Raw genomic sequence first — 21832 nt, forward strand, 5'->3', positions numbered from 1 at the left:
GACCAGGTAGTTAGTAAATGTGAGATTTGTTTGAAAAAGGTGTTTTGTTTTTCATTTGGGGCATAAATATTACACAGGACCACGTTTACGCCTTGAAGCTGGCCCTGTACTAGAACGTATCTCCCCTCAGTATCCGCTATTGTCTCCCCATGTATGAACGGTACTGAATGGTGTATTAGTATCGAAACTCCACGTTTCTTTGAGGTCGAGGTGGCATGGTAGTGCTGTGTAAATTCCCGTGACCAGTACTTGGGGATGGAAGTGGAAACAAAGTGTGTCTCCTGAAGAAATATAATATTTGCATGTAAATTTCTGTATTGGGTAAGAGCTGTACGCCTTTTGAGGTCCGAATGTAAGCCCCTCACATTATGTGAAATTAAATTAAGTGTGGGAAGTGTCATTATGCTGCCTGGTGAGGACTAACCTTTTTATGAAAGAACAAAGTGGTTAGCAGAAGCCCCTGCCCTGGCAACATCCTGTGGGAGTGAGCAGTGGAAGACTTACCCGACTCGTGATCTGGAGGGTGGCTGTAGCAAGAGTCATCTGAATCCCCTAGTTGGGGAAAAAAATAGCTTAATAACTTTGCATGACTCAAAAGCATTTTTAACTTAAGGTATACACAATAACTAGGTAACGACATAGGCAACCTGAATACAAACATTAACTTAAACATATAAACTTTTTTAACCATTAAACCTTAGTTCAAGTAGTTCCCAAGGGAACTCCCTAATATTAGTAGCAGCAGGAAAAGATAGTAGAAGAAATTTAAGAGAAGGAAGTCTAAAAAGAAAAGGGAAAAAGAAGGTAGGCAGGGAGGGGAGAGGTGAGAGAGAAAGCAATGAGTACCAGGAAATTAAGTTAGTTAGGGTTAGGAAAAGAAAGAAAGGGATGTAGGAAAGCGTGCAACCGGGAGCAACGGTTGCAAGCCGAATTTCAGCTTTAGATTACGGACATAGCAGTAGCACAATTAATCACATGAATGATACAGACCAGCTCTGTCCCATTAGTATATGAGAGCAATGGAGAGCAGTAAAAAAAAAGGGATGTAGGCTTTAACAATCATTTGTCTCCCCCATGTGTCTCCGTCTCACATATATGGATGTTGCGCTTGCGTCTGTAAAGCCAAGAAGTCTTGATTTTCACCCTGTATGTTGAGCAAAACGTTTTTGCAGCAGGGGAGGGTATCTCGCCTCAGTTTTAGTGGCAGAAAGCAGGATCATGTCTTGGGCCTCTTTCCCCCCTTGGTAATCTTTGTCCATCTGTTCTTGGATGACGAGCTTCTGGTTTCTGAAGACCCTGGTTCTTTTATGGGTGACATTGTAGTTGAGAAGTCTGGCAGATCTAATCCCAGGGATTGGCATGCCGTGGGTACCTCATCTATAGATCTGATGGTAATTGTTTTCCCGTCCTTCACCACTATTAGGGCGAAAGGGAAGCCCCAGCGGTAAGGCACCTGATGTTTACGTAAAAGCACCGTCAGTGGTCTCAATGAGCCTCGGCGTTGTAGGGTACGGATACATAAGTCTTGATAAAACTGTATCACGTTTCCCTGGAATTTAAATGTAGGATTCTGGCGGGCAGCTTGCAAGATTTTTTCTTTCTCAGGGAAACGTAAAAGCTTCACTATGATGTCCCTGGGTGGTAAGTCATCTCTAGATCTAGCTCTAAGGGCTCTGTGGGCTCTCTCTATTTGATATGAATCCTCTGTGTTATCTCCGGTGATTGCTCTGAATAATTGAAGAAGATAGGAGTTTAAATCTTTGGAAGTGGTTGACTCTGGGACCCCTTTGAGGCGCAGATTGCACCTTCGTGACCTATTCTCCAGGTCCTCCATTTTGTCCTGGAGGTCTAGGATTTCTTGCTTTTGCGATGATACAGATTGGGAGAGTGTGGCTATTTCATCAGATATCTCATCCTGGTTCGTTTCCAAGGTGTCCACCCTACCCCCTATCTCTGTGATGTCACTTTTGATTTCTTTAAGACTGGCAGTCACTGTGGAGTGGAGATTGTCTATTTTGTTCCAAAGTTTTTCGAAATTAGTGTCAATATCTCTTTTAGAGACCAGCAATTGCAGATCAGCCTTTGTAGCAGGAATTTGGTCTGCTTGGGTTAATACAGTATGATCCATGTCTATATCCTCTTCAGTTTCAGACTCCATGTTATCAGGGAGTTTATTAGCCTTTGAAGCTTTAAAGAAAGAGTCCATAGGGGCTATTTTAGTACCCTTTTCTGGCTTGTTGGCTTTCCTTGTGGACATGATGATGTGCAAGATTATAGTGCTCTAAATTATCAGGTGCTTTGTCATAAAGCAGTTTATGCCTGTGTCACACAAAAACAGTCCCACAATTGCAATAATAAAGATTTTCTTTTGCTGGCCTGGCCTCCTCTTATACCACCATCGATTGTGAAAATATTGTCCTGAGAGAAACCACCCAGAGCCCTCTTTATATATTATATAGCCAGATTCCCCTGCATTCTAAGTAGGTATAGTGTTAGTGTCCTGCTCTTTGTAAAATTGGCACATATTTAAGGGCTCATATTTATTTTATTAAAAGATGGTAGCTGACATGTTCCCCTGCATTACAGGCATTTTCTTTCCCCACTGCCTCCTTAAGGTATCCCAGTAGTCGGCACTCTCTCTGCTTTCTTACCGTTGTGTGCCCTCTGATATTACTGAGAAAACAGATCTGTGTCTCCGCCAGGGCTTTAATGCCTTTTGTATCTTGGCCGCTGCTCACCCACGTGGCAATGGCGGCTCCTCGTCGCGGCCGGACTTTCTACTTGTCGCGCCTATAAGCAGTGATCTCCCGGCCTCGTCTCACCCCCTCTTCATTCGGGCACTGGAGTAGCAGGAGCGGTTGTGGGGAATCCCCTTCAGCTAGTTCTCCGTTGGGTCCCTTATCAGAAATAGCGTTGCGGTAAGCCTGGGTCAGGCGCTCTCAAGCCCCCATCCAGCTGCACATTCTTTGGCGGATCAGAACTTAAAAGAAAGTGAACCGCAGGTGTCAGGGTCTCCTTACTGTCCAGTACCACTGCTTGTCCACATTTCAGGCACTCACTATGTCCTTTCTTAGCTCCCAGCTGCACGGAGCTCTTCACCTACACCTCCATCTTGGTTCACAGCTAGGCACCGCCCCCCTACCGTTGCATTTTTAAAGGGACTTTTAACACGAAATAAATTCTAGATAGAATAATGCATTCAAAAAAATGATTAGGCTGTGAATAAAATGTAGATTTATTTTTTAAAGTTTCATTAGTTGTTAAAATAGTGACAAAATAAGTGTAATGTTCTAATGTCTATAAAACAATGGGAGCTGCCATGTTGTAACTTTGGCCACTATTAGGGACCGTTATAAATAGGCCAATGGCTGTGTAGAATATAACAGTGTTCTACACTTCCATTTCTAACAGGAACTAAAATGCTCACAATTACAGAACGGAATTACAGGAAAAGGGGACAAAATAAATAATGAAAGTATATTGTATAGGTTTTTTTATATATAGGATTTATCATTTTAGATTACATGTCAAGGTGTTTAATGTCCCAGTATTCAGCTCTGCAAATAAGGCATTTTTTCCCAGCTAGACAGGCACTATAACCACCAGATATTTAAGAATCCTGTTTAGGCCTTACATAAATTTACCTCATAAATGAAGTGACCATACATGAAATTTAGATTTTCAGCACACTAAGGTCTGATATAAAAATATTTCTAGTTGCAACTGTAAGAACCATTTTTAATATATAATTTCTGTATCTGCCTAAATACAGTAAGTACCTAAACCTATCTTATTGAAAGGCTCTTCAAAGGGTGTTTAATTATCTGCATTAGAGAACAGCAGCCTTGTGGCTCTGAGAACTGAGGTAGCTCTGAGGTAAACTGGTATCTTTAGTTGAAAAGCAGGAATGTAAGCTTAGAAGCCGGCCCATTTTTGGTTCAGCACCCTGGGTAGCGCTTGTTCATTGGTGGCTACCTTTAGTTTCTAAGCTTACATTCCTGCTTTTCAAATAAAAATACCAAGAGAATGAAGAAAAATTGATAATAGGAGTAAATTAAAAAGTTGCTTAAAATTGCCTGCTGTATCTGATTCATAAAAGAAAAAAAAACGGGTTTCAGATCCCTTTAAATTACCTTGAGCCAACTAAGGAACTAAGGGAAACTCATTTTCTTAATGAACCATGATTCATTAACAATAGGTTCAATGATGGGCACCCCTGCTGTACAATAGGTAGATTGAGATCTACCAGTAGATTGCGAAGGCGCTGCTGGTAGATCGCGGCCGATGTGATCAAAATCATATGGGTAAGTTACGCGATTTTAACACTGGGGTGTGATTAGAGTATGGTTGCTAGGGATACCGATTTATCTACCGTGTGAAGAGACGAGTCATTAAACAGTCTGATGGTCAGACACGAAAAGTGCTACAGGATTGGATCTTGGGGGACATTGATTTCAACCAATCAGATGATTTTTGAACGACAATACAATTGGCCTATCAAAAGCATGGTTGAGTGAGTACTCTCCCAATGGATATGGTGGTATAGTATAGTTAGGAGGGTAAGCATCAATAGATAGAAAATGTAAAGGCGGAGGCTGCTGTGCTATGCTAAAGGAAGAGGTCTGATTGATGTCTGGCAAATGAAGGTGTTGACCCATTAAGAAATGGTCTGCATGGTGCGCTATTGAAATTAATTTGTGTAAGCCTCACTGGGTCATATAAGGCCAAGCTTGCAGCGCAAAGTAAAGGGGGTGAGTGGCAGTAATTTGAATGCAGTGTTTTGTGACATGGCAAAAGGAGTTGCTCCTGTTAACCCGAATTAAAGTCAGTGCTACTTTTGTCAGGATTAATCTGTTATATCTTTTTATGCTTTGCACATCATATGTTGATAAATCATGCAAGCTTAAAGGGATATGAAACACACTTTTTTTCATGATTCAGATATAGAACATGCAATTTTAAACAACTTTCTAGTTTACTCCTATTATCAATTTTTCTTTATTCTCTTGGTATCTTTATTTGAAAAAGCAGGAATGTAAGCTTAGGATCCGGCCCATTTTAAGTGGGTAGATCTCGTTGAGCTGGTCATTTGAAAAGTAGATCCCAACACAAAAATGTGTGGGCGCTTTTGATGTACAGCAACCTCTGGAATTGGCCAAAATTAATCTTTTTTATCCAATATCCTGAGGACAAACTACTATTAGTGAACATATTGGTCTCTGTGCTAAGCATTAGCTCTACAAGAAAAGACCACAATAACAAACAGCCAGGCCTGAAATTGTGTGTCCATGTCTCTGTCTATCAGCCTGACGGTAGCTTTGATATCTGTTACTAAATCTGCTTCTATATTAAACAAAGGAATGCAGTTATAAATGAAGAGGTGATCTCTCTCTGAAAAGATCAATAAAAAAAAGCTTTAATTATAAGCATTACATTATGTATGCAGTTTTTAATGATATTACTGATAAAAAATGTGACACACAGCTGAGCATTATAGATTGAGAGAAATGTTCAGTGTCAAATAAACTGAGGCTGCTTACTTCCAAAGTATGTTAATATAAATGCAATGAGAATGTGGACTAACACCTATAACATGTCTTATTGTTAAAATACGTTTCACAAATCTCTATCACAATGCCAAGTATTTCTGTCTTATCTTAATCCAACCCTCTACCCATGTTTTTTCTGCTTTTTTCCTTCAACATTCTCCCTTTCCAGGTCAGTCTATGTTGCCCTCACCATTATTCCATTAATTAATATAATTAGGATACTTCAGAGACCAATCCCACAATCCTATGATACAGTGTTTAACTGAATGAATATGTCTGTTATTGTATTCAACGGTGATAGTGATGTCAGGGTAAATTTGAAGTTTAACACACGTTAACATAAAACGGAAATGGAAGACTTTACACACAGTGTTGTTAACAGAAATGTGTTTTGTACCTTCAGCTGAAGTGGTGGAAACTCAAGGGCTTTCTGGTAATAGTGAATAGCAAAGTGAGTTAGCCCCATCTGATGAAGCGCACGGCCGAGGTTATAATAGGCTTCCTGGCAAGGACCACGAAGATTAAGGTATCGATTCAAAAATGAAAATCCCTAAAGTTTAATGACATTTCATGTTAGATGTTTTAATACATACAAAGCATTGCAAATGCAACAAGCAAACATTAGTTAACAGTATGGGATATAGACTAATTTCTGCCAATGTGTTCTTTACGCTGAATTAAAAAATATGTGTGTATTCTGTTACCAATGTGAGAGCAGTTACTCAAAAGCTTTTTTTTCTTCAATGCAGCATAATCTCAAATATTTATTTCAAGCCTTTGTTTGTTTGTTTTTTTACCCCACGTGACCAAAAGTAGATTAAAGGTAATTAAAATTAAGATGAGGGCAGGCTAATTATAAGACATAAAAAGTGAAATATGCTTATTTTATAATTAGTAAATAACACTGGCATATGGAAAAATACAAATTTATAACATAAAAATAATTGACTGTACAATATACGAGTCAGTTAAGAAATAAAAGATTTTGTGTTTAATGTAAGATTTGGAAAGGATTAATGACCAAGAATACTTCTTTATTTTATCTCTGTCCAATACCGAGAACAATTGAAAAATTAACATTTTATTGCTTATCTCTCCTACCTCCCACTGGGAGTATAATTTATTTTGCTGGCTATGTTTACACAGTTTTTCTATAGCCAATAATTAAGTAAAGAAACTTTCAGTATAGGTAGGAATACCATAGGCAAAATCATCTATATCAATTGCTGATATAAAGGTAAACAATTTAATACACGCCAGTAGGTATAATGAATCATTGGGAACAAATTAAAGCGGAGAAAAATGTAGGATAAACTCTCCCTTAAAGTAAAATAAGTTTTTTTTTAAACCAGGTCCTGAGAGATAAAAGAAGCTCTATATAAATTGTTGCCATGACCACACACACTCTACTACATTTGTGTATGAACAGTAGTGTCCGTTTATATTCAGCATTTAAAGGGACATGAAACCCAAATTTTTCTTTCATGATTTAGATAGAGAATAGAATTTTAAACAACATTCCAATTTACTTCTAGTATCTAATTTGCTTCATTCTTTAGGTGTCCTTTGTTGAAGAAATAGCAATGCACATGGGTGAACCAATAACAAGGCATCTATGTGCAGCCACCAGTAAGCAGCTAATGAGCATATTTAAATATGTTTTCAAACAAAGGATATCAAGAGAATGAAGCAAATTAGATAGTAGTAGTAAATTGGAAAGTTGTTTAAAATTGTATGCTCTATCTGAATCATGAAAAAAAAGTTCATGAGTTTCCTGTCCCTTTAAAAATTTCTAATCATTTAAGCAGCCACACAAGACTAACATGCAGACATAAAACAAACAGTGCTCATAAGTTAGATAGTAAAGGGACAATAAACTCAAAATTAATTTCTATTTTCAATTTTGTTTAGTTCTCTTCATATTCTTTGTGAAAGAGTAATCCTAGATGAGCTTAGGAGCATGCATGTGTCTTCAGCCATCTGGAAGCAGTGTTTGCAACAATGTTTATAACAATGTTATAAATTGTTGGAAACACTGCAGCTATAGAAAGCTAAAGACATTTGCACACCCCTAAGCTCATATCAGCCTATCTAGGTTTACTTTTCAACAAAAAAATACCAAGAGAACAAAGCAAATTTGATAATAGAAATTGGAAAAGTTGTTTAAAACTGCATGTGCTCTGAATCATGAATGTTTAATTTCGACTTTACCATTCAATAAAAAAGGTTTGACAAAACCTCATAGGGTCAGTAAATTGATTTAAATGGTATTTTTACAGTCCGGTGCATTGATTGAACCACTAAAAAGACCTACAATATTGCAGTTTGGTGTGACAGGAGTGAATGTGACTGCTCTAATGTTTAAATTATGCTTTATGCAATTCTTATAGAAACTCTTTATTTACAATTATTACTGGTGTCTTATAAACAATAATACATCGGCTTGAAGAAAAATGTGAGCCAATTGCAACACAATCTAATGTCCTTGAAAGATGACGTTCAGACAGAACATACCATTAATAAAAGTTTCCAATGTACTTCTATTATAAAACTGGCTTCGTTCCCATGATATTCTGTGTTGAAGAGATACCTAGGTATGTGTCTGTAGTAAATTAATAACATTCTTGGAAATTTGCCGCCATATAGTGCTACAGAAATGAGCTGGCGTCTGAGCTTATGTCCCTGATTTTCAACAAAAGATACCAAGTGAATGAAGAAAAATCGATAATAGAAGTAAATTAGAAAGTTGTTTAAAATCACATACTCTATCTGAATCATGAAAGAACAGTTGTGGGTTTCCTGTTTGGCCCTATCTTTTACTGAACACACAATGAAGAAAAAGTGAATCTATAAAATCTAATAAAATGAAATACCTGAACCAATAGTGCATGCCTTTTTAATACAAACTTCTGTGATGCCATATGAATAAAAGTTAACCCTATACAGAGGTTGTGCAATGGATCATCAGGCTTCATTCGAAAGGCTTGAACATACTGGGCTAGAAAAAAAATAAAAAAATAAATTATTATTATTATACTTTATTTATGAAGCGCCATCATATTCCGCAGCGCTGTCCATGGATACAGATCATTTAAATAAAACAATAGTATAAAACTTCTAAAACTAAGAGACAAGACAGAATTTACAAACACATACAGGAGGAATTGATGGCCCTATTCCCGTGGGAACTTACAATCTAGAAGAAATGTTTCTAAATGCATTAATTTTCAACAAGATGTAAAGCACAGTTTTGTTGAATTTACTACTGAGACTGCTATGTTTACTGGTGAATTGCCCCAAACCGATATCTATGTGAATAATAAAAATAATTGTTCCTCAAACTGAGAAGTAAAAAATTCCTAAGGTTCTGACAGATACAGATGTGATGATTACCTAGAGCATGCTTGAAACTTCCAGATACAAAAGCATTGTGTCCACTAAGGACGCAAAGTGCAAGGTTCTCCGGATTTTTAAGCATCAGCCTTAAGCAAAAACGATGATGCCTCACGTCTTGGGAATGCATGGTCACTTGGTTGAAGATATTCCAGAGTTGAGGTTTGCTTACATTCTCCATTAACATCAATCTTTGAAAAGACCAATAAAACAAATTATAAGCATATACAGTACTGTTTTAATTTGAGTACAATGTAAGTAAATCATAGCTTAGGAGTATCACTGTTGCTCTTTTTTTTTTTTTAAATAATTTTTATTGAAGTCATAAAAAAATACAGAATATGGGGTAAGCCCCAAAACATTTATACATCAATGTATACATAGTATAGTTAGCTACATAATATATTCACATATCTCAAGCGTTACTATACAATGTGGGCTATCTCACAGAAAGACTTCAGTTTTATTATAGAGTATCATAAATGTAAAATAAACAATAATGGTCCTCTCCCAGCTGTGTAAGAAGAAAATTAGGGTATCTATTCAAATAAGGTTAGGGCTAGGGAGGAGGTGGCTCTATAGTTTTATGGGGTAGGGGGATGCAGCGGGCAAGAGCCGCTCAAAGTGGAGTAAGGGGGGTGGAGGGGGGGGTGGAGGGCGGAGCCAGTTAGTATGTCAAATTTGTAGGCAGGAGTTACTCAGGGTATAGGGATTTATATGTGTAGTTGAGGAGCTTTCAATAAGATAAATAAGGATAGTTCTTAAGAAAGTTATATGGAGGAGGGGATATTAGTATGTATGGAATATACAGGATCTCTGGGTGAGCCCCTCTCCTGGGGAAGTGTCAGCTATAGACGATGCAGGGAAAAGGAGAATGGATATGACCCGCAGGCAACCAGTACCGGCGGGAAAGGGAGGAGAGGGACCCAGCAGTAACAGGGTGTGAGCAGCGTAGGCAAAATCTATGATAGATATACTTTCTAACAAGCAAGTCATACTATAATATATTCATGATAACAATACCAAGTTATATACTTAAGAAACCCAACTGAAGATCATGAAGAGTCTATACTAACATGCCATTTGAATCATATCACTCCAAGTAACACGAGTAAAATTGTTGGCACGCCACACTGCCTCGGCCGCTGGCAGTGCGGAAGAAGGCCAAGGTATACTGGGGTCTCAGAAAGCAATATTCTGATGTAATGCAGCATGACACTTTCCATTATAATCCCCTGTAACATTAGGATGCACCCATGTACAATCATTGAAAACAAACACTTATATCCTTATAATTAATAGCCCCAAAAAATTGCTAAAGCTAGGGATAAAGATATTTAGCATATGCAATACTAGCACATATAGAGTTTGAAAAAAACAAAAACAAAAAACAAACAAAGAGGGCTTATGTAACAAGCTGTATTGCTATAGCATAGTAGTGAGGTTTACATGAGAGTTGCTAGGATGGGGTAATAAATTGTACATATTAGTTTAGATCTAGTGTGGGGGAAAACCATAAGAGGAGCCTATGATTGTTGATATAAACATAAGACATAATGATCATGTACATAGTGCTGAGAAGTAATGCTAAATGATTTAGAGAACATACTGCGTTTACTGTGATAGTGGAGGCTGCCACTTATGTAGAAACTGGAGTGAGGCTACCTCAGAGGAGTAGGGGAAATAGCAATGCTCCGCTAGTTAAATGTAACTGCAAACCACATTTTTAGCACTAATTCAGATTGCAGAGGCTGTATACTATCAGCAATATTATGAATAAGTATAACTTTGTGACAATGAAGGGAAATTTTGCCCGCAATTCTACTCTGTGCATTAGGGAAAGATTAGAGCTTGGCACTGATGTTATATTACTATATCTCTTATTAGTGAATCCTCTCAGTCTGGTATAGCTAATGAGACATCTATATTATTTTAAAATACAATAAGGGTATGCTCAGGAGAGGAGTAGAAAATAGCGCTCTAACATACAGTAGGCGTACAAGATGCGTGGTTGAGAGATTTCTAGTACACAGAAATAGTATAGTGGCACTAAACATAACTTTAATCCCCTAAGATAAGACAAAATAAACTGGAGTTCAAATATCAGTATAACATTAAACTACAGGTAGTGGAGATGACCTCAAATATATCTTCTAGTATGTTAGAGCGGAAGAGATCAATCTTCAGGGAATAGCACAGTATAGAAAAGGAGCTTCACACTGAACTATAAATATGCTCAACAAAGGAGTAGAAAATAGTGTTCTAACAAACAGTAGACATATAAGATAACTTTAAACCTTTAAGATAAGACAAAATAAACTGGCGTTCAGATATCAATGCAACAGTAGCCTGCAGGCAGTGGACATAGCCTCAGATATACCTTCCAGCATGTTAGAGCAGGAGAGATCAATCGTCAGGAAATAACACAGTATAGAAAATAAACTTCACACTGAACTATATACTTATATAAGCTAGAATAAATTATACAACTGGAGAGATCATCATTTTATGAACCTGATATTTTTTTTTTGGAGTAAACAGTGTGAGCACTCTTAGGATTAGTTATGTAAATAAACCCCAAAGTACTGCACTAAATTGAAAATTCAAAATTCCAGGGGCAAATGGCAAAACTAGGGAAAAGTAGGGACATATTATCAGATAATGCTGTCGTCATTCAAGCCCTAGGTTTAGAATCAGTGGCCCAGAAATGAAGCTCCAAATTGGGATATATTGTCTAAAAAAAAAATAAAAAAAAAAATATATATATATATAAATTCTGGCATCAAATCTAAATTATCAGCTAGTGTATACAAATTTTCCTACATCTGATCTAGCAGTTATCCTCAACAATTATCATTTGGAAGAAACATATAAGTGCAATCCCTAAATGTATGCCTGTATGTGCAGTCTATAGGAAAATTACTTAGAGAAAATGATCCTAAGAAGTGCTGCATCTCCCCTTCAACCCATGTCACATAAGACCCAGAAGCTGCTAGTAACTATCAGTATATATACAGTGTATGAATAGGGAGGGATCCCCCGTTTTAACCAGGTAGTGATATTCCCTATAATGAGAGACAAAATAACCATATCTGGGTGAAGCAGAGCAGAAACATTCAGTTCAATGGGAGTTACATATATTATAGTTAATGAAGAGTTCCAGGTGAACACCATAATTGAGCTGACAGTAATATAACATAGTAAAACAGTCCGACTGTGTGATAGACCTTCAGTTGAGCTATGTAAGTGCAGCTGACAAGCAATAGAGATAGCCTCCCGGATCAAAAGGGCCTATCGATGGGTCGATGCGGTGTAAGACAACTATCCTGCTAAACCCAGGTGGCAATATGCTTTGAGCAAGCAGCATCGGCATGAAGAAGTGCAGCCCCAATTTATCCGTACCCGGTAACAGATGAGGAGACAATCTGCGAACCCCTGGGGTCAGAGTACCTAAACAGATGGAGCGGTTGTAGTCCTGCGGTACCTCGATGACACTGATATACTCCATGGGGGTTACTCTCACAATCGTATGCATAGCGCCACAGATTGCGATGCCGTGGGCTAGTGATAGAGGCTCTCTCTGGCTCCCGATCACAGGAGTTGTGCCTAGCTGTCCGATTCCTACGAGGGACTCCCTCTGTGTGATCAAGCTCCTTGTTTGCATTCCCACATGGCCAGTCACATCCTCCATATCTGGGGCACTGTAAAGTAGAGTGGGTCTCATGAGGGTGCTAGGTGTACCAGCAACAAGATCTACTGTATCCTCCGCTATCTGATCCTCCTGTAAAAAGTGTCGTTCTTTGTGGGTCGCGACATTTGTAATGTCCAACCTGTCTTGCCATGGGGTCACCTGTTGTTGCATCACAGACTTCAAGCTGACCGAGATGTCCTCAAAGCCAGCCGACATCTGAAAGACGAGCTTCTTCAGAGCCTCATGAATAGCAAAAGATTCTTCCTCCCTATTAAACGCCATCACAGTAGTAGGCCACAGAAGCCTGGGAGTTTCCTAGCTGGCAATGGCGGGTAGGGGAAGGATCTAACATAAAAAATAGCGTAGGTAAGTCTGCAGATTATGTAAGGGTGATCCTGCTTATTCAAGGTTAAATTTGGAGCAAATTGCAGAGAATTGGTCCCAATTTGCCAGTATATTAAAGATATTGCTGCAGGAGCTCTCTGAGATACGTATTCCCTGCTTGGCTGCTGGCTCCGCCCCCCCTCACTGTTGCTCTTTTATCAGTCTAAAATGATGATAAAAACATAATTTATGCTTACCTGATAAATTTATTTCACTTGTGATGTATCGAGTCCACGGATTCATCCATACTTGTGGGATATTCTCTTTCCCTACAGGAAGTGGCAAAGAGAGCACCCACAGCAGAGCGGTCTATATAGCTCCTCCCTTTGCTCCACCCCCAGTCATTCGACCGAAGGCTAGGAAGAAAAAGGAGAAACTATAGGGTGCAGTGGTGACTGAAAGTTTTTAAATAAAAATATATTGCCTGTCTTAATAAACAGGGCGGGCCGTGGACTCGATACATCACAAGAGAAATAAATTTATCAGGTAAGCATAAATTATGTTTTATCTTGTAAGATGTATCGAGTCCATGGATTCATCCATACTTGTGGGATACCAATACCAAAGCTTTAGGACACGGATGAAGGGAGGGACAAGACAAGGACCTTAAACGGAAGGCACCACTGCTTGTAGAACCTTTCTCCCAAAAATAGCCTCCGAAGAAGCAAAAGTATAGAATTTGTAAAATTTGGAAAAAGTATGAAGCGAAGACCATTTTTAAAAGCCCATGTGGAAGCCACAGCTCTAGTAGAATGAGCAGTAATTCTTTCAGGAGGCTGCTGGCCAGCAGTCTCATAGGCCAAACGGATGATGCTTTTCAGCCAAAAGGAAAGAGAGGTAGCCGTAGCCTTTTGACCTCTCCGTTTACCAGAATAAACAACAAACAATGAAGATGTTTGACGGAAATCTTTAGTTGCTTGTAAGTAGAACTTTAAAGCACGAACCACATCAAGATTGTGTAACAGACGTTCCTTCTTTGATGAAGGATTAGGACACAGTGAAGGAACAACAATCTCCTGATTGATATTCCTATTAGAAACAACCTTAGGAAGAAACCCAGGTTTGGTACGCAAAACCACCTTATCTGCATGGAAAACAAGGTAAGGTGAATCACACTGTAAAGCAGATAGCTCAGAAACTCTTCGAGCCGAAGAGATAGCTACTAAAAATAAAACTTTCCAAGATAGAAGCTTAATATCCATGGAATGCATAGGTTCAAACGGAACCCCTTGAAGAACTTTAAGAACTAAGTTTAGACACCATAGCGGAGCAACAGGTTTAAATACAGGCTTGATCCTGACCAAGGCCTGACTAAATGCTTGAACGTCTGGGACATCTGCCAGACATTTGTGTAACAGAATAGACAAAGCAGATATTTGTCCTTTTAGGGAACTATCTGATAATCCCATCTCCAATCCTTCTTGGAGAAAAGACAATATTCTAGGAATCCTAATCTTACTCCATGAGTAACCTTTGGATTCACACCAATAAAGATATTTGCGCCAAATCTTATGATAGATCTTCCTGGTGACAGGCTTTCTAGCCTGAATCAGGGTATCAATCACTGACTCAGAGAAACCACGTTTTGATAGAATCAAGCGTTCAATCTCCAAGCAGTCAGACGCAGAGAAATTAGATTTGGATGCGTGAATGGACCTTGGATTAGAAGGTCCTGCCTCATTGGCAGAGTCCACGGTAGAACCGAGGACATGTCCACTAGGTCTGCATACCAAGTCCTGCGTGGCCACGCAGGTGCTATCAGAATCACCAAAGCTCTCTCCTGCTTGATTCTGGCAACCAGACGTGGGAGGAGAGGAAACGGTGGAAATACATAGGCCAGATTGAAGGACCAAGGCACTGCTAGAGCATCTATCAGTACCGCCTGGGGATCCCGGGACCTGGACCCGTAACGAGGAAGTTTGTCATTCTGATGGGACGCCATCAGATCCAATTCTGGTGTGCCCCATAGCAGAATCAGCTGGGCAAATACCTCCGGATGGAGTTCCCACTCCCCCGGATGAAAAGTCTGACGACTTAGGAAATCCGCCTCCCAGTTCTCTACTCCTGGGATGTGGATTGCTGAGAGATGGCAAGAGTGATCCTCTGCCCATCGGATTATTTTGGTTACCTCCATCATCGCTAGAGAACTCCTTGTTCCTCCTTGATGATTGATATAAGCTACAGTCGTGATGTTGTCCGACTGAAACCTGATGAATTTGGCCGCAGCAAGCTGAGGCCACGCCTGAAGCGCATTGAATATCGCTCTCAGTTCTAGAATGTTTATCGGGAGGAGAGATTCCTCCCGAGACCATAAGCCCTGTGCTTTCAGGGAGTTCCAGACTGCACCCCAGCCTAGCAGGCTGGCATCTGTCGTTACAATGAGCCACTCTGGCCTGCGGAAACACATTCCCTGAGACAGGTGGTCCTGAGACAACCACCAGAGAAGAGAATCTCTTGTCTCCTGGTCCAGATGCAGTTGAGGAGATAAATCTGCATAATCCCCATTCCACTGTTTGAGCATGCATAGTTGCAGTGGTCTGAGGTGTAGGCGGGCAAAAGGAACTATGTCCATTGCTACTACCATGAGTCCGATTACCTCCATACACTGAGCCACTGATGGCCAAGGAATGGAATGAAGAGCTCGGCAAGTTGTTAAGAGTTTTGATTTTCTGACCTCCGTCAGAAATATTTTCATTTCTACCGAGTCTATCAGAGTCCCTAGGAAGGAAACTCTTGTAAGAGGGAAGAGAGAACTCTTTTTTATGTTCACCTTCCACCCGTGAGATCTCAGAAAAGCCAACACGATGTCCGTATGAGACTTGGCTAGCTGGAAAGTCGACGCCTGAATTAAGATGTCGTCTGGATAAGGCACCACTGCTATGACCAGCGGTCTTAGAACCTCCAGAAGGGACCCTAGCACCTTTGTGAAAATTCTGGGAACTGTGGCCAACCCGAAGGGAAGGGCCACAAACTGGTAATGCCTGTTTAGAAAGGCGAATCTGAGGAATTGATGATAATCTCTGTGAATAGGGATGTGTAGATACGCATCCTTTAAGTCCACGGTAGTCATATATTGACCCTCCTGGATCAGAGGCAGAATAGTCTGAATAGTCTCCATCTTGAATGATGGTACTTTGAGGAATTTGTTTAGAATTTTGAGATCCAAGATTGGTCTGAAAATTCCCTCTTTTTTGGGAACCACAAACAGGTTTGAGTAAAACCCTAGCCCTTGTTCCTCTTTTAGAACTGGGCGGATCACTCCCATGGTATGTAGGTCTTCTACACAGCGTAAGAACGCCTCTCTCTTTGTCTGGTTTACAGACAATCGAGAAATGTGAAATCTCCCCCTTGGAGGGGAGTCTTTGAATTCCAGAAGATATCCCTGGGACACAATTTCTAAAGCCCAGGAATCGTGAACATCTCTTGCCCAAGCCTGGGCGAAGAGAGTCTGCCCCCTACAAGATCCGGTCCCAGATCGGGGGCTACCCCTTCATGCTGTCTTGGAGGCAGCTGCAGGCTTCTTGGCCTGTTTACCCTTGTTCCAAGCCTGGTTAGGTCTCCAGACTGACTTGGATTTGGCAAAATTCCCCTCTTGCTTTGCAGCAGGGGAAGCTGAAGCGGGACCACCCTTGAAGTTCCCGAAAGGAACGAAAATTATTTTGTTTGGTCCTCATTTTATTTGTTCTATCCTGAGGGAGGGCATGGCCTTTCCCTCCAGTGATGTCTGAAATAATCTCTTTCAGTTCAGGCCCGAATAGGGTCTTTCCTTTGAAAGGGATGTTCAAAAGTTTAGATTTAGATGACACATCAGCAGACCAGGACTTAAGCCATAACGCCCTGCGTGCTAAAATGGCAAAACCAGAATTATTTGCCGCTAATTTAGCCAGTTGGAATGCGGCATCTGTAATAAAACAATTAGCCAATTTAAGGGCATTAATTCTGTCCATAATCTCCTCTAATGGAGTCTCCATCTGAAGAGCCTCTTCTAGAGCCTCGAACCAGAAAGCAGCTGCAGTAGTTACAGGAACAATGCACGCATTAGGCTGGAGAAGAAAACCTTGATGAACAAAAATTTTCTTCAGGTGACCCTCTAATTTTTTATCCATAGGATCTTTGAAAACACAACTGTCTTTGATAGGTATAGTTGTACGCTTAGACGAGTAGAAATAGCTCCCTCCACCTTAGGAACTGTCTGCCACGAGTCCCGCATGGTGTCAGATATGGGAAACATTTTCTTAAAAACAGGAGGGGGGTGAACGGAATACCTGGTCTATCCCACTCCTTAGCAATAATATTCACAATCCTCTTAGGGACTGGAAAAACATCAGTGTAAACAGGAACCTCTAAGTATTTATCCATTTTACACAATTTCTCTGGGACCACTATAGGGTCACAATCATCTAGAGTTGCTAATACCTCCCTGAGCAATAAGCGGAGGTGTTCAAGCTTAAATTTAAAGGCCGTCATATCAGAATCTGTCTGAGGGAGCGTCTTTCCTGAATCAGAAATTTCTCCCTCAGATAACAAATCCCTTACCCCTACTTCAGAGCATTATGAGGGTATATCGGATACGGCTACTAAAGCCTCAGACGGCTCAGCATTTGTTCTTAACCCAGAGCTGTCCAGCTTTCCTTGTAAACCAGGCAGTTTGGATAAAACCTCTGTGAGGGTTGTATTCATAACTGTGGCCATGTCTTGTAAAGTAAATGAATTTGATGCACTAGAGGTACTTGGCGTCACTTGTGCGGGCGTTACTGGTTGTGACACTTGGGGAGAGCTAGATGGCGAACCCTCATTTACTTCTGACTGAGAATCATCTATTGCTCTATTTTTAAGTGCTAATATAGGTTCTTTATAGTTTATAGACATATCTAAGAGGGGGTTCCACAATGGCTTCTAAACACATTGAACAAGGATTTTCCTTGGTGTCAGACATGTTAAACAGGCTAGTAATGTAACAAGCAAGCTTGGAAAACACTGTAATCAAAGCAAATAACACTTAGAAATAAAATGGTACTGTGCCTTTAAGAGAAAAAAAGCTGCACAAATTCTGCAAAACAGTGTAAAAAAGCAGTAAACTCAATGAAATTTTTACAGTAGTATCATAAAGCTACCTTCAGCACCTTGCCACAGCTCTGCTGTGGTGCCTACCTGCCCTTTAGGAACGATTTGTGGGGGAAAAAAACTTCTTTTACAGCCCTCAAACACAGCAGGAACCTCTCTGAGGAAAAGAAACTGCGCAACTGAGGCGTGGAAATAGGCCCCTCCCACCTCACTCGATGTTTTGAGGCCTATCAGAAACACACCAGAGTGTTTCTTAACTAACCATGTGGGTTAAAAAACCCTAAAACAAAGCCACAATGACCCCTTAAAGTCCCTCCAAAAAACGTTATATTTGCATTTTTTCTAAATAAACAAAAACGTTTTTTCCAATCAGTGTCACCAGTAACTAATGAGCCCTTCATGCAAGCTGGGATTCCTACCAAGTGTCTGAATACAGCTTACCCTTCCCTCATGGGGATATTGCCAGCCTTTTCTAGAAAACACAGTCTGTCTAGAAAAATATAGACTGAACATACCTCAATGCAGTTTAGCCTGCAAACCGTTCCCCCCAACTGAAGCTTTCCTGTCTTCTTCAGCCCTTGTGAGAACAGCAGTGGATCTTAGTTACAAAGTGCTAAGATCATCATCCTCCTTGCAGAAATCTTCATCCCTTTTCTGCCAGAGAGTAAATAGTACACACCGGTACCATTTAAAATAACAAACTTTTGCTTGAGAAATAAAAAACTAACATTTTTGTCACCACACTCACTCTGCCCTTCCTAGTACTTAGAGTAGGCAAAGAGAATGACTGGGGGGTGGAGCTAAGGGAGGAGCTATATAGACAGCTCTGCTGTGGGTGCTCTCTTTGCCACTTCCTGTAGGGAAGGAGAATATCCCACAAGTATGGATGAATACGTGGACTCGATACATCTTACAAGAGAAATGTATTTTTGTCTCAACGTTATTTACACAATTGTATATGGTAATACAAACTGATGTGTGTGTAAGCTTCTGTGATTTTTTCTTTTTTTCTAAGCAATTCAAATCCATTAGATGAAGTCACTGTTTAAATTCGTAAATCTGCACATACGATACAAACGATAACAGGAAGATGTCAAACACGCAAAAACTATAAGAAACATGGAAGGGTGATCACATGACCTACCACTGCAGTCTGCTATAGAGACTGTGACAGAAGTTTGTGTTTTACACATACGGATTTCCCTATCTGCGGTATGAGTAACAGCGCCCTGAGTGACTTTTAGTTTTAATATTGTGTAATAAATGCTTTTAGGAAGAGTTCCAGCTTTACCAGAGTTTTATTGATTGGGCTATTATCTTAGAGCTAAAGTAACTCTGATCAATGTAATTCCTAACTACTCTGCCTTTGTAATTCAGCTTATACAGCATTGCACTATGTGTATCTGTTTTTCTCTTTAAGGTATTGCTCTGGAGGACACAATTTTGCAATTGAATTTGGATTCCACACATACTTTGGATTGATAAGTAATCAGTTTTGTATTTACATTTTTTTGTGATAAACTACTGATTGTGAAACACATTTCTTTTTTCCCCTTTATAATATAACAGAAAATTTGATTATAATAAGAAAAAAATATGCAGATATAGATTTTATAATTTAGTTTACACAATTTATTAATGAGATTTAGGACACTTGGGAAAATAACTGTTGGATAACATCTGTAGTCGCCAGCCAAGCAACACCACAAATGTTTTTGTAGAAGAATTATTATGTTCCTGGAAAGCAACCCAAAAATAAATGGTTTTTTTTTCTCTAGTCACTCTTGAACTTTGTACCAATTTTTTTTATTTTCCAACTGTCCCAGAAATAAAGCATTACAGAATGCTGCATTTAGAATGCTCATTGTTCTCATGATAAAGGGATTTAATTTAAAACTATCTTTCAAAAGACATAATATTAGAAATGTCATATCTGTCAAGTCATTTCCAATTCTAACTTTATACAGCAGAGATATAGCCCACAGAAAGAGCTGGTTGTTCTTTAAACAATATTGTGCCTTGGTTGCAAATGGACACATAATTTGTAATGTGGTACATCAAACTGAAGTTACTGCATTGATTGCTATTACAGGCTATTTACAATACAATGGATCTAAGATGTTTTTATATAAAGGAATAGGGAAAGGGAGATATTATGTATTATTTTCTAAGACCATGGAGGAGTACTTAAAGGAGAACTTCTTATTATTTCTTGTGGAACCTTCTATATTTAAGAGTGGACAATTCAAAAAGCCATATCAGGTACTAAAGCTTGTTCAACATCTACTATGTTATAGTAGGAAGATTTGTAAATCAGCCAATCTCCATACCAATAAAGTACCATGCGCTTGTCCCACATTTAATTGCCCCTCCTTTTAAAGAATAAACGGTGCGCTAGAGCTCACCTAGAGCCAGTAAAATAAAAGGACAGCTGGAAATAAATCTAGTAGTAGACAATGTCCCACAAACACAACTATGATCCATAGTATGGTCCAAAGGGTCTCTCTTTCCCTACGAAGCAATAAGCTACATAGTTTCTGAACAAAGCATAAAAAAAGCAAAAAAGAAAATAAACAAATAAATAAAAACATATTCTGGTATAAATTAAAGTAACAACACGTAGCTTGTCTTGGAAAGGACACCAACTATGGTTTCTTAAAAGGTAATATTTTCTTTTGATAAGAAGACATATGTTTATACATAACATACAGGATGCACAGTCTATTTATTCTTTCAGCTAGCTACTGAAAACAAAGCTACCGTGCACTGTTATATTAAGAAATGCAGTTCACACGTTCTTAAAGTCAAGAAAGGATGAAAGTTGCAAAATGTGTTTACTTATAAAGCTATTTTTACATTAACTGTTAATTATTCACCAAAGCACATCACCATTAATGAACAGCTTACTTCTTAATACAAATAAAGAAAGTGTTCCGAGCTTGCACAGACTTAGTTCAGTGTTTCTGAAATGAATTAATTCATGAAAGACTTTTTCAGCTTCAATTACTGACCCCAAATCAATAACAATAACTATTTAACCTAAAACACCTTACTGTGGTCTGACTTTGTTTGCTGCATGAAGTTCAAACCAAAATCTCTTTACTGCTTTGTGTCTTTTTTCAACTACCACTCTTTAAAGGGATATTTTAGTTTTGAATAGAAGTATTTTTGTAATATACACGTATTAGCAAAAATGCTTCAAATAAAAGCTACAGCTGTTTTAAAACTGTATTTAAGTATGCACTGTGCACCAGCATTTTAAACATAGCACTTGCTCAGAGCCTAAGAAACTTTTACCATTAGGTTATGACTGAATTTGTTAATCGCTGACAAGATACAAGCCCCACTGGTGCTCTGAGCAGCTGCAGTATTGAAAATGCTGGTGCACTGAGAATATCTAGCTATGCTTCACATGCAGAGAAAACTACTAGAAACACTTTTGCATATATATATATGTATATTGCAAATATGTTTATATTTAAATATGTAATTCATGTATGTGCATTTAAATTTTGACCGGAATGTCCCTTTAATGCTGTAAATAAATCATATACTGATACAGTGTTTTAAAAGGTGTTAATGTATAGACATATAGCAACATTAGCCATATTATAATATTAAAGGGTCAGTCTAGACCCATGTTAATAAGCTTGTAAGAAGTACAACGCCGTACCCTGTGCCCTTATGCCCGCTGCAGTCCTGGGCTTCTCTCTGCCGCGATCTTACTCAAAAGTGCGAGATTGCGCTATTT

The 21832-nt window shown here is 39.1% G+C and overlaps 1 protein-coding gene across 2 annotated transcripts in view; it reads right to left on the bottom strand.

Annotated features, from left to right (window-relative positions):
- GTF3C3 (general transcription factor IIIC subunit 3) overlaps nt 1–21832 on the bottom strand; it is a 209707-nt gene that overhangs the window by 13489 nt on the left and 174386 nt on the right. The window contains exons 16-19 of one of the 2 annotated variants that reach the window (XM_053698556.1): nt 8943–9133; nt 8423–8547; nt 5947–6099; nt 433–552 (exon numbers count right to left, since the gene is read on the bottom strand). In XM_053698556.1, the coding sequence (XP_053554531.1) occupies nt 448–552; nt 5947–6099; nt 8423–8547; nt 8943–9133 (574 nt within the window). In that variant the 3' untranslated portion in view covers nt 433–447. Of the gene's footprint in view, nt 1–432; nt 553–5946; nt 6100–8422; nt 8548–8942; nt 9134–21832 lie in introns of those variants that run through there. The other variant, XM_053698555.1, reaches the window with a different exon arrangement.

The sequence above is a fragment of the Bombina bombina genome, chromosome 1 (assembly GCF_027579735.1).
Source record: "Bombina bombina isolate aBomBom1 chromosome 1, aBomBom1.pri, whole genome shotgun sequence".
Classification (NCBI taxonomy): domain Eukaryota; kingdom Metazoa; phylum Chordata; class Amphibia; order Anura; family Bombinatoridae; genus Bombina; species Bombina bombina.